Source organism: Astyanax mexicanus, chromosome 11 (assembly GCF_023375975.1).
Source record: "Astyanax mexicanus isolate ESR-SI-001 chromosome 11, AstMex3_surface, whole genome shotgun sequence".
Taxonomy (NCBI): domain Eukaryota; kingdom Metazoa; phylum Chordata; class Actinopteri; order Characiformes; family Acestrorhamphidae; genus Astyanax; species Astyanax mexicanus.
In genome coordinates, this window is record NC_064418.1 from 45,016,701 (window position 1) to 45,029,236 (window position 12,536).

At 36.9% G+C, this 12,536-nt stretch overlaps 1 protein-coding gene across 1 annotated transcript in view; it reads left to right on the forward strand.

Annotated features, from left to right (window-relative positions):
* Window positions 1–12,536, forward strand: part of LOC103033543 (receptor tyrosine-protein kinase erbB-4) — a 555,493-nt gene that overhangs the window by 399,145 nt on the left and 143,812 nt on the right. Inside the window, exon 5 of the mRNA XM_022680070.2 lies at window positions 5,511–5,576. Within this exon, the coding sequence (XP_022535791.1) occupies window positions 5,511–5,576 (66 nt within the window). The remainder of the gene's footprint in view (window positions 1–5,510; window positions 5,577–12,536) is intronic.

The window sequence follows — 12,536 nt, forward strand, 5'->3', positions numbered from 1 at the left end:
TGGTGAGAAATTGTTGAGTGCTAGACATGCCCCTACAATGTATTTATTATATTTTGCCCAGTTGACAGCCTTTAAAAGAGGGTGTTGAGAGAAGCATTGGATTGAGAGAAGCAGGTTAGTCATTAAGATGAATTGTCCACCATCTAGGCTATCCAGCACCCCCTAGTATTGATATGATTGACCGATAATGGTCTGGACACCAGATATAATGCCAATGTACACTACCTGCCCAAGAAACGTTGCCACCTGGATCATTTAAGTAAATGATGTGGGGTTGGTTGTTGCTGCAGTTGGTCTGCAGGTTTAGGTTCAACAACAGTATGTGCTGAAAGAATGATGTCAGCTGACTATCTGAATATAGACCAGGTTATTCCATCAATGCATTTTTTCTTCTCTGATGGCACGGCCATATTCCAAGATGTCAGCAATGTCAGTATTCATAGGGCTGGAATTGTGAGTTCAGGGTTCAGGGAGCATGAGAACAACCTTTTTTTACACATGGCTTGAGAGAGAGTTCACCACAGAGTCCAGATCTTAACCTCATTGAGAATCTTTGGGATGTGCTGGCTGGAGAAGAGCTGCTTTGTGCAGTGGTCAGACTCTACCATCATCAATGCAGCTGCAAGATCTTGGTGAAAAATTGATGCAACACTGGATTGAAATTAAATTTGTGATGTTACAAAAGCTTATTGAAACAATGCCACAGTGAATAAGTGCCGCAATTAAAGATAAAGGCGGTTCAACCAAATATTTGAGTGTGCAGGATCTATACACCCAGCACACTTGGATTATGGATCTATTGATCAGCATTGGCACTAGCAAGAACAAATGTAATTTTCAGACCATAATCAGCATATTAGTACCAAACTTTTAAACATTGGCCAATTTCTGATGGTCTTTTTTGTGTCTGAACTTACTGAGTGTGTGTTGTGGTCCAACTGGCTCCATATTTGATGACTTTTATCTGCCTTTCCTCTCACAGCTAAAGATCATGAGCCTTGAAGCGTGTAATCCACAGTAAAACCATAATCTGCAGCTTTCTTAGCTCTCCTTGAGACACAGATTATACCCACCTCCCCCAAAAACAACGTGTCTCTGTCTAGCCAAAACAACAACACAGAATATGAGATGCTCTTTTAATCAGTTCAGATTTAATCCCATTCCTCCTTCAGCTCATTTGCTCTGTTAGCTGCTATGTTGTTCCAGACTTTAAACATCTTCAGATGTTAAGAGAGAACAGGAAAGTGTGAGGTTCCATCTGGTCACCAGCACTGATAGACAATGTTATCTGGGTAAATATAGGTCAAGACATTGTGTGACCAAAAATCTATGTCAACATCTAATTTAAGGATGTTTTAAGTCATGGTGTTCAGAGATTAATCATAATTATTTTTTTGTAAAAATATATATATATATATATATATATGTTACTATACTAGTGCATCTCAAAACACCAGGACATCATTGAAAAGTTACTTTTTGAATTATTTTACTAATTCAGTTTAAAATGTGAAACTCAATTTTAAGCATTTATTTATTTTATTGTTGATGTTTATGGCTTACATCCAAAAACCAAAAATCAGTGTCTTATAAAATTAGAATTTAATAGTAAATTCGAATTGATGTATTTGTCAGTGTGGGCAGTGTGCCAAGTCCTGCTGAAAAATGAAATCTGCATCTCCATTAAAGTTGTCAGCAGAGGAAATCATGAAGTGCTCTTCAATTACTGCACTGACTTTGGACTTGATATATCACAGTGGATCAACAGCAACAGATGACATGTCTCTCCAAACCATCACTGATCATCAGTAAATGCATTCATTTGCATTTCATTTGTAAATCAAGGGAGCAGAGTCTGGAGGAAGAGAGGAGAGACACACAGTCCAAACTGCTTGAGGTCTAGTGTGAAGTTTCCACCAATCAGTGATGGTTTGTGTTTTACTATCAAGTCTAAAGTCAGTGTAGTTTTATTTTCCCACAAAATCTTACAGCACTTCATGTTTCCCTCTGCTACTGACAACTTTTATGCAGATGCGTATTTCATTTTCCAGCAGGAATATAGTATATAGAGCAAGACCATATTAACCATTTAGGAGCTCTTTTTTTTTTAAGAGTAGCTCTTTATAATAAAAAAGTACACAGCAAATTCTCTTTTTTGGAATAAACTCCCTGAGAGTTAATATCAACTCATTTTAAGTGTATATGCATGACCATTGAATACACTCTATGACTCTATGAGTTAAAGTAATGCTTTTTGGGAGTTTTCTGGCCTTTTAACTCTGTTTAACTGTTGTAGGAGTTAAAATATTTATCCCATCTAAAGTAAAATACAGCTCTCAGCTGGAGTTAATTTTACCATAAACTCCTTTACAGTGTTACCAAATGATGCAAAAAATTGTGCTATTAAACAAATATTATCAAAAAATATTGTAATATTTTAAAACCCTAGAACATTACAACAAAAACGCATCATTACTGATCACAATATCAATTTCATATTTAAGAAGTGTATGCCAGTGTAATTTTTTTTATTGCATGGCAACTTCAATACTGCATTGCAGTTCTCAGTGTATTGCCAGATCTTTGTCACACTTAACAGTGCAAAATATGGTAACTTGCTCTTATAGCCAACAACACGTCAGCTAGGCAAACAACCATTATATAAAATAAAATAAAACACCCCATTAAATGTAGCCCTGGTGGGCAAGACTTCACATTGATGGTAAAATGGGATTGGGGGACACGCCCATTGGAGAGTTCAGTCACGTTCCTCAACACTTTGGAATAAACTCTGAAATACCACACTCAACTCAACTTGTAGTCTGAAGTTGGAGAATAAACTCACACAATTTAACACTTTCACACATTTTTGTTTAACTCCAGGTTTTCAAACTCCATAAATTTGCTGTGTCTTGGTCTCTTAACTGTATTCTGTGCTCTAATGGAATACTGGAGCTATTACAGCGTAGTACATATTATTGCTATTAGATAAATTATTTTACACATTGTGTTTGATGCCTAAATGCTTGCATTTTGCACAGTGCTTTATACTATATGATCTTTGGGTATTTTATAAGAAAATACACATGAATTCTAGCAGTGTCTCAGTAAGTAAATGCCGTATTCCTGCACATCACACAGAATACTGTAGCTGGGTCTCGCTCCCGCCTCAGCACACCTCCTGAAAGCGAATGGGGTGAGTGACAGATCGGCTGAGTGAACTTCAAAAAGTGTGGGAAACAGAAAGTCGGAGAGTCAGAGGGGAAATCCAGACAAGAGAAAAGCTGGAGGAAAGTCGGAGGAAGAGGCAGAAGGAACGGCGTGAGACAGAGAGAGAACGAGTGAAGCAGCAACTCGGCGAGTCAGCGACTCTCTGCTGTTGGTGTAATTACTCTTTAGTGAAGTGGTCCGGGGACGTAGGACACCACTCCACAGCTCACTCATGCTCACAGTGCAATTACCCAACAGTCAATTAAACCCTGGTGTCAGGAGAGAGAGAGAAAGAGAGAGAGAGAGAGAGAGAGAGAGAGAGAGAGAGAGAGTATAAGATAAAGAAAGAGAAAGAGAGAAAGACAAAGCAACAAACGAGTGAGAGCAACGCTGGCCTTCCCATCGGGTGCAGCGAGAGGAAGCCGATGGCTCCGGTGAGTCAATCAAAAAGAGCTTAGCAGGGTCATCCAGACCCGCCACTGTCCCCTCTAACCCGCACAGGGCAGAGAGTGGCAGGAGTCGAGCACAAACCCCTCAGGAAGAAAATCACTTTGACCTTGCTCACACCTGCCACTAAGCAGCAGCCCACCCGGATCAAATTCCCACTGAGGTCCAGTTCGTGGGTAAAAGTGCTCACCAAAAAAAAATGTCTTCAGAAGACTGTCTGAAGTGGCACGGGGTGTCTTTTATTATTAGAATTGTTTTGAAGGAAGCCAAAAGTTACAGAACTATTTAACCTATATGTAACCTATAACCTAGGTACAGGGTTTGGGCAATGAAACTGAAACACCTGTCATTTTAGTGTGGGAGGTTTCATGGCTAAATTGGAGCAGCCTGGTGGCCAATCTTCATTAATTGCACATTGCACCAGTAAGAGCAGCGTGTGAAGGTTCAATTAGCAGGGTAAGAGCACAGTTCTGCTCAAAATATTGCAATGCACACAACATTATGGGACATACCAGAGTTCAAAAGAGGACAAATTGTTGGTGCACGTCTTGCTGGAGCATCTGTTACCAAGACAGCAAGTCTTTGTGATGCATCAAGAGCCACGGTATCCAGGGTAATGTCAGCATACCACCAAGAAGGACCAACCACATCCAACAGGATTAACTGTGGACGCTGTAAGAGGAAGCTGTCTGAAAGGGATGTTCGGGTGCTAACCCGGATTGTATCCAAAAACATAAAACCACGGCTGATCAAATCACGCAGAATTCAATATGCATCTCAACTCTCCTGTTTCCACCAGAACTGTCCGTCACCACAATCAATTATTGTGCTCTAAAACCAAGTATTTCAGTTTCATTGTCCAACCCCTGTATATGTTTGAGTACAGTGAACATTGTTGTTTTATTCTATAAACTACAAACAACATTTCTCCCAAACACTCAAATAAAAATGTTGTCATTTAAAGAATTTATTTGCAGAAAATGAGAAAAGGCTGAAATACCAAAAAAACGAATAAAAGATGCAGAGCTTTTAGACTTCAGATAATGCAAAGAGAAAACAAGTTCATATTCAAAAAGTTTTAAGAGTTCAGAAATCTTAAATGTTTGGTGGAATATTCCTGGTTTTCATGCATCTTGGCATCATGTTCTCTTTCACCAGTTTTACACACTGCTTTTGGATAACTTTATGCTTTACACTCCTTGTGCAACAATTCAAGTAGTTCAGCTTGGTTTGATGGATTGTGATCATCCATATATATTTACAATGTAAATTAGTAAATAGTCATCCAGACCATCAAGGAACACATAAGGAATCATGAAGTGACTTAAAATTGTTAAACAAACCAAAATATTCAAATGTGAAGCATTTAGGTGTTCTTGTATTGGGTGCTGTTAACTAGTGGTTTTTGAGGCTGGTAATTTCTCATCTTCCTTTCCTGGGGTGGGCCTGATGAGAGCCAGTTTCATCATAATGACTGCAAAGTCCACCTTGAATTTGTTTTTTTAGACTTACTGACCTTCAGATTCAATTCTTGCTCTAAGATCTAGAACAAGGTCCAGTGCTAATTGTGCCTCAAAGTTGTGACCTGTAAACTGAAAACCAGCAAGGTGTAAGGGTTTCCAATAAAGTGGCCAGGTCAGGCAGTGTAAAGGCATGTTTTTGGAACTATTTATTAATGAATTTGCCTAATATGATCCACATTCAGTATGAAGTGTTGGAATCTGACCATGGTTCTCTCTCTCTCTCTCTCTCTCTCTCTCTCTCTCTCTCTCTCTCTCTCTCTCTCTCTCTCTCTCTCTCTCTCTCTCTCTCTCTCTCTCTCTTTCTCTCTCTCTTTCTGTGTGTGTTTCCAGGTCAGAGGTGCCATCGAGCGTGTAACGGCCGCTGCTGGGGTCCGAAGGAGAACCAGTGCCAGAGCTGTAAGTCCCAGACTAAATGTTCTCTTTATGTTCCTGTTCTCTTTTTGCAGAGTTTTAGGGTCTCATAAACCCACCCAGCATTTAATCACCATCATCATCATCATCATCATCATCATCATCACCATCATCCATGTGAAGCAGCTCTGATCACAGTCACAGGAGAAGAGAGGAGGGCAGGGAGAAAGATTGTGTAATGATACTCACTATAATGAAATTAGGTTGGGAAAAATGTATATACTTTAAAAAATTCATTAGATGACTTTCAATACGATGATAAGGAGCAGCTTAGAAACAAGCAACATGGATAAATTTAACTCTGTGCATCATTATTGGCCTTTCTAGTCACCGACCACCAGTGCCAACATATAATAGAATCATCATAGCAGTATAGGGTACTACAGGTATTATATGGATTTGGATTTTAGAAGGGTATAAGGTAGTTTAGAGAATATAGACAGTGTAGGATAGTATAGGGAGTATAGGGCACTATATGGAATATTTATTTTAATATAGTTTAGTATATAGAGTATAGGGTAGTGTAGGGTAGTATAGAGCGTATAGGTTAGTATTGGTAATGTAGGGTACTATACGGAAGTGTAGATGATATAGAATAGTATAAGGAAATACTATAGGATAGTATAGTAATTTTATGAATAAGTATAGGGGAGTATAATGTAGTTTAGGGAGCATATAAAGAGTAGGGTAGTATATGGAACATGGGGTAATATAGAAAGCATATAAAGAGGCACTATAAAGATTATAGTATACTATAATACTGTAGTATCTGGAATAAAGGGTGGTCTAGAGAGTAAAGCATAGGGATTGTAGTGTAGTGTATGGCATATGGGGTAATATATAGGGCCTATAGTCTAATATAGTGTAATATAGGGTAGTATAGGAAGGGAGTATAAGCTGGTATTGGCAATGTAAGGTATTATAGGGTAGTGCACAGTTTTGGAGACTATAGGGGAGTATATTGTATTATAGGGTTGCATAGAGTACAGGGTAGTATAAGGTAGTGCTGGGCGATAAAACGATAACGATAGATAAAAATCGGACAATAGGATTCAATAAACTTTATTTTCTATTTCCCATAGAAGCGCTGCGAACAGGTGCAGCACGACCCCTCCTTTGTCTTTCTGTTTTTAGTTTTTAACAGATAGAGAGTCTCTTGTGCTGGATATTTTACTAAATACAGAAGATTATATAATCTGTGTATCTGCATTTGAACGGAGCTAAACATTGCTGTTTCTGAACTGAATGGGTTTTAAATACACTTGTTAAGTAATGTAAGTCTAGTCTACTGAAAGCCAGTAATGTTAGTATAAATCTGTACTGCAGTAGAAGTGGATAATTTCAGAAACTTGACTTTATTCCCCCCACCTCCATTACAGGTCACTTGCTTTATCATATATTCAAATGTTAGTATAATTTAAATAACACCAAATATAAAGTAGAAAAACAGTGAAACAAATGTAATACATATTTGTCATATGACGAAATTTATTAGACTAAAACTAGACCAAAATGTGACTAAAACTAATAATAGCTGATAGGCTAAAATGTAACTAAAACCAGTATACATTTTAGTCAAAAGACTAATACTAAACTGAATCAAAATCACCTGTCAAAATGAACACTTTGATATACTCTTGTATTTTGCTTCATGTAGTTGCCTGCAATCAGGGAGGGGAATAATCCTTTCATTAAATATAATTGTATTATTTGCTATTGCAATTTAAATTAAATAGACAAATAATGTAAAGGGTCTGCATTTTTTTTTTGTTTATATATTTGTCCCCTTGTACTTGTTTTAAGGACCAAACATGTGGGGAGGGGAGTTCCGGACCTGTGTGGATGTATAATGACTTTTTAAAATTAATTTAAAAGCTGTCTGAGCACCTTGTACCTACCCGGCAAGATGTGAACATCCTAGTGTCAGTCCACAAGACTCTGAGCCTGCTAGTGATTTTGGCCATAACTCCCTTATTCTGTCACTTATGAGTAAAAAGAAACCTTTAAGTGTAGCAGGAAGTGATTTGATTTAAATTGTGATATATATCGATATCGGCTGATTTGGAAAACTATATTGTGATAAAAAAAAATTCCATATCGCCCAGCCATAGTATAAGGTAGTTTACGGAGTAAAGAAAATGTATGATAGTGTAGGGAATAAAGGGTAATACAGAGATTATAGGGCACTATAAAAAGTGTAAGGAGTACGGGGTGGTGTAGGGAAGTATACAGTAGTATAGGGAAGTAAAGAAACTATTGGTACAAGTTTAACCACAGTTTTTCGCTGTATAAATAAAATGATTATGTCTATGTCTATAAAACAGTACATATAATTAATGAGCATGCCTGACATGCTTACATATAACTTGATACCATGCTTATTCATAAAGAAAATGTGACGTGCTTTTTTAATACATTATTTCCATCCACGTTTTTTTTTTTTTATGCACATTTTCAAAATTCACAAAAAACTTGCATCTGCTACCCGTTCTCTCTCTCTCTCTCTCTCTCTCTCTCTCTCTCTCTCTCTCTCTCTCTCTCTCTCTCACACCGAATTGAAGCATCAGCTTCTCTCAGAGCAGGTAGAATAATAGCAGGAAATGCTGTTTAGCACTTGTTTTGAGTAACAGCCTCCCCTTCATAAAAAAAAGGTCCCGCTATGTCATTAGCATCCCGCAGCAGAAGGAGAAGTGCTGCTACTTGCGTTCCATTAAACGCCGCAGTAAAGGGCTATAGAAGCCACTTCCACACCCTCTCAGATCCAGTAGCAAAATCGCTGCCACACAAAAAAAAATAAACATATAGAGCAGAACTTTCACAAACTACTCCAGAACTGCAGGTTTGACACACTGGAAGCTGGGACTCTTGGGTCAGGTACAGGAAGTGCTCTTCATTTCCTTTGATTTGATGAATCCACCCTAATTAATCACACTGTCCTGTCTGCTTTCTCCATCTCCTCTCTCTCTCTCTCTTTCTCTCTCTTTCTATTTTACAGATGTCTCTGTCATTTCATGCTGTGCTTTCCTCCATCTGGAGATTCCATTTCCTCCGTGTTCCCTTCATTTTCCATCCAGCACCTTCTCTCTCTCTCTCTCTCTCTCTCTCTCTCTCTCTCTCTCTCTTTTTTCCGGTTCTGTCTTGGGATGCTTTGTGATGAGTCTGTTACTGTAATTCTGTCAATCATTACAGACAGCCCCCCACATGAGCACAGTTGCTTTGCTTTCTTTTTTTTCCCCTTTACTTTCTTACATTCTTCTTTTTCTGTTACATCAACTTTCTGTAACATTTTTATCCTGTTTTTTATCTTTAATTTATCTTTTATTTTAATTTTAAAACAGCAGCTTAAGAATCATGATATGAGTAAAGTTATCCAAAAGCAGTGTGTAAAACCGGTGGAGGAGAACTTGCGAAAACCAGGGAGAGAGAGAGATCTTGTATTGAACTTTGGTGCTGAAGATTAGAAACTGTATTCTTTCTGGTCTCTGAAAATAACTGCATTTTTAATGCGCAAGTTATGTCAGGTACATATACAGTACCAGTCAAAAGTTTGGACACACCCTAAATTAATTTTCTGTAATGGGGATTAATACTAAAGTCATCTATGAAGAAAAACATTGAATAAATGTATAATTCATTAATAAGCAAAAAAGTGTGAAACATACCAGAATATGTTTTATATTTTAGATTCTTTAAAGTAGCTCCTCTTGCTTAGAACAGACAGTTTTTCACATCTTGGCTGAATTTTTTCAGTCAGCTTTATGAGGTAGAGTCACCAGGAATCCAGGCTTTCAGTTAACAGCTGTGCTGAACTCGTCAAGAGTTGATTACTTGAATTTCTTGCCTCTTAATAAAGTGTTTGAGAGCATCAGTTGTAAAGTTGTGAAGAGGTAGAGTTTGACTAATGTTCTAATCCATATTATGGCAAAACACTACTCAACTACTTTACTAAATGAAGGTCAGTTAGTCCATCAAAAACGTTGATGAAACTGGCTCTCATCTGGATCACACCAGGAAAGGAAGAGCAATAGTTTCCTCTGTTGTACAGGATAAGTTCATCCGAGTTTATCCATTATTAGAGTTTAGCCATTAAGTTAACAGCTCCATGGATAAAAGCACCTAAATGCTTCACAGAGTATTTTATTTTGGTTTGTTTAACACTTTTAAGTTGCTACATGATTCCTCATGTATTCCTTCACACTATTGGAACAATAAATGAATAAAAACGTTGAATGAGAAGGTGTGTCTTTACCTTTGTGTGGTACTGTACTTCATTGGCTTTGGTAACTTTGCTGAGTATAATCCAGTCAGTGCTCCACTTTGCTGATACACTGAATTTTGTAGTAGTGAATTAATATACATCTGATATTTAATTTCCTACAGTCCAACAGTATAATCAGAGCCTGTCTTGAGTGGTAAAATCAGTGTATTATTAATGAATAAGTAAAGTTCTCAGTGTTTGACTGATCTCACGGTGTGCAGGCTGTTGAAACACGTGTTTTATCCGACCGGCGGTGCTTCTATTCTGGTGGCTTTCCGTTGGAGAATACGTAATGGTGAGCAGATCAGTTGAAGTCGGCTCTCCTGAGGAAGTTCTTTGTTTTGTGAAGCGTCTTGTCTGCTTTTTAATAAATGGGTCATCAAAGTATAGAGGAAAGCATTGTCTGCTTTAGCGCTGGCGGCGGTCTTTCTGTTCTGGTCCGGTATTGATCTCAGATTCATCACACTTTTCTCTGTTGTTCTGCTGAGCGCACCATGCCTGATAGATAGATACATAGATATATATTTTTTTTAGATTTTTGGATTTGTTGAACAGTGAGGACTGCTGAGAGTGTTGTGTGTGTGTCTTCACCTTTCAGCAAGGTAATTAAGGCCCAGAATTGAACAGAAGTGTTGGCAAAAACTTGACAAAATATATGTCAATTGAGATATTTATTCTCATGTTAAGCAAAAACACTGCCAATGGGGTAAGCTAATATAAATAACATTTCTTAGTAAGATTTATTATAACAAGCAATCGCACAAAAGTCTCAAAATGAACGAAGTAAGACCTAAATCAAGCAAATATCACTGTTTTCTAGCTTACATTTGGACACAAGAAACAGAAAAACTTGACTGGTGACTTGTTTTAAGTTTTGTGCTTATTTTAAGTCTAAACTACTTAAAATAAGGTGAAAATTCTAAGTGAGTCTGATTAAGATTAATCGTTATTCCTAAAATAAGCAAAATAATCTTAGACTTACACAATGCTTAGTAAGACAAAACCCTTATCAGAGAAAAAATAAGATTACTAATCTGAATAAGTTAATAATTTTGATTCCTAAGTTTTAGTTTTTAGCAGTGCACGCAGACATAATAAAAATAGAGTTTTATTAATAATAATGTTAGACAGAGGGGTAGTCAGGCAGAAAAGGGTCAAAAATGGCAAATAGTATCAAAACAGAGAGTGCATACCAAATGAACGAAAAAACAGGTCAAAAATACAGAAAAGCAAAAACTCGATCAAGAAAAAGCTTTGTATGGGGAAAATCCATCAATACACGGCATAGGCAGAGAGAGAAATGAGCTGCTTAAATAGGGCTAGAAATCTGTATTTTCCCCCACCAAGATAGAAACACACCATATATTTAATACACTTAACACACCTCACTTCCAGACCACCACACCCCAGTCAATCCAAGTTTTTTCTTTGTCTAACAGCCACCAATATTCATGTACTTTATAGAGGTAGGTCTACAAGTTCAAATACAAATTCATATTGACCTACAATAAATCATCCTCCCATTCACTCCAATTCACTTCTGCACATGCCCAAGCCATAGAGGTTCTGTGTCCGGACAGCCACTAAACTTAAACTACACTGAAAAAAAAAAAAAAAAATTAAAAATGTTAAATTTAATTTAAAAAAAGTTTAGCAACATTTCGCATTTGCATTTTTAGGAAATTAAGTTCATTTCAGATACATTTAGATAAATTTAGATACATTTAAGTAACTGGGTTTCAAGACTCAAATGTTACATAGAGTAAATAAGTGCAATCCTTCAGTCAATCCTTTCTTTTAGTAAAATATATTAAAAAGAATGTTTAACATGCCATCCATGTGTTGAGGCAGTATTTTTAAATTTCAGGAATTATAATATATTATGTATCATAAATGATTTGAGTAATATTGTATAAATTAAGAAATTGTAATTAGGTAATATTGTATGCAGAAATTAAGTAAAGGTCACTAAAAGAAAGGATTGATTCAGCAAAAATAAATGAAGTAAAGTTTAGTAAAAGAAAGGATTGACTAAAGTTCAGTTCACTTATTTACTCTATGTAACATTTAAGTCTTGAAATCGAGCTGAAGTTACTGAACTTTATCTGAAATTAAATTTACCTAAACAAAAAAGCAAATGCAGAAAGTTGTGAAACTTTTTAAAAGTAAATTTCACTCATCATTTTTTTTTTCAGTGTACAAGCTCTAGTCCTTAATTATACTGACCTACACTCATCTATTTGTCATTTTTTCATCTCTCATTCCTCCCACTTTAGGTGCACAGCCATGATGCCCAACACTTTTTTAAGTTAATATTAGATTTGTTCCTTAAAAAAAAAATCGTTTTTTAGAATTGACGAATGCCCATGACCAAGGAAAGACCACGAATGAAAGATGTTTAAAGGAAGTGAAGTATTGATAAGATAACTGATAAGATTATATTATTATTATTTCGTAAAACCAGCACAGTGTGCTGTGTTGTTTTTTTTTTACCACATCTGTTTTGCGAGAGTTTACGTGTCAGAAGATTCGTTGTCTGTGTGCTCTGGAGCAGACAGTGCACATTAACTGAGGTGGAAAAGCATCACGGCTCAAATGCTCAAGAACCCCTCATTTACATGTCTCTATACACACACACACACACACACACCACACACACACAGACACGTACACACACACACACACAC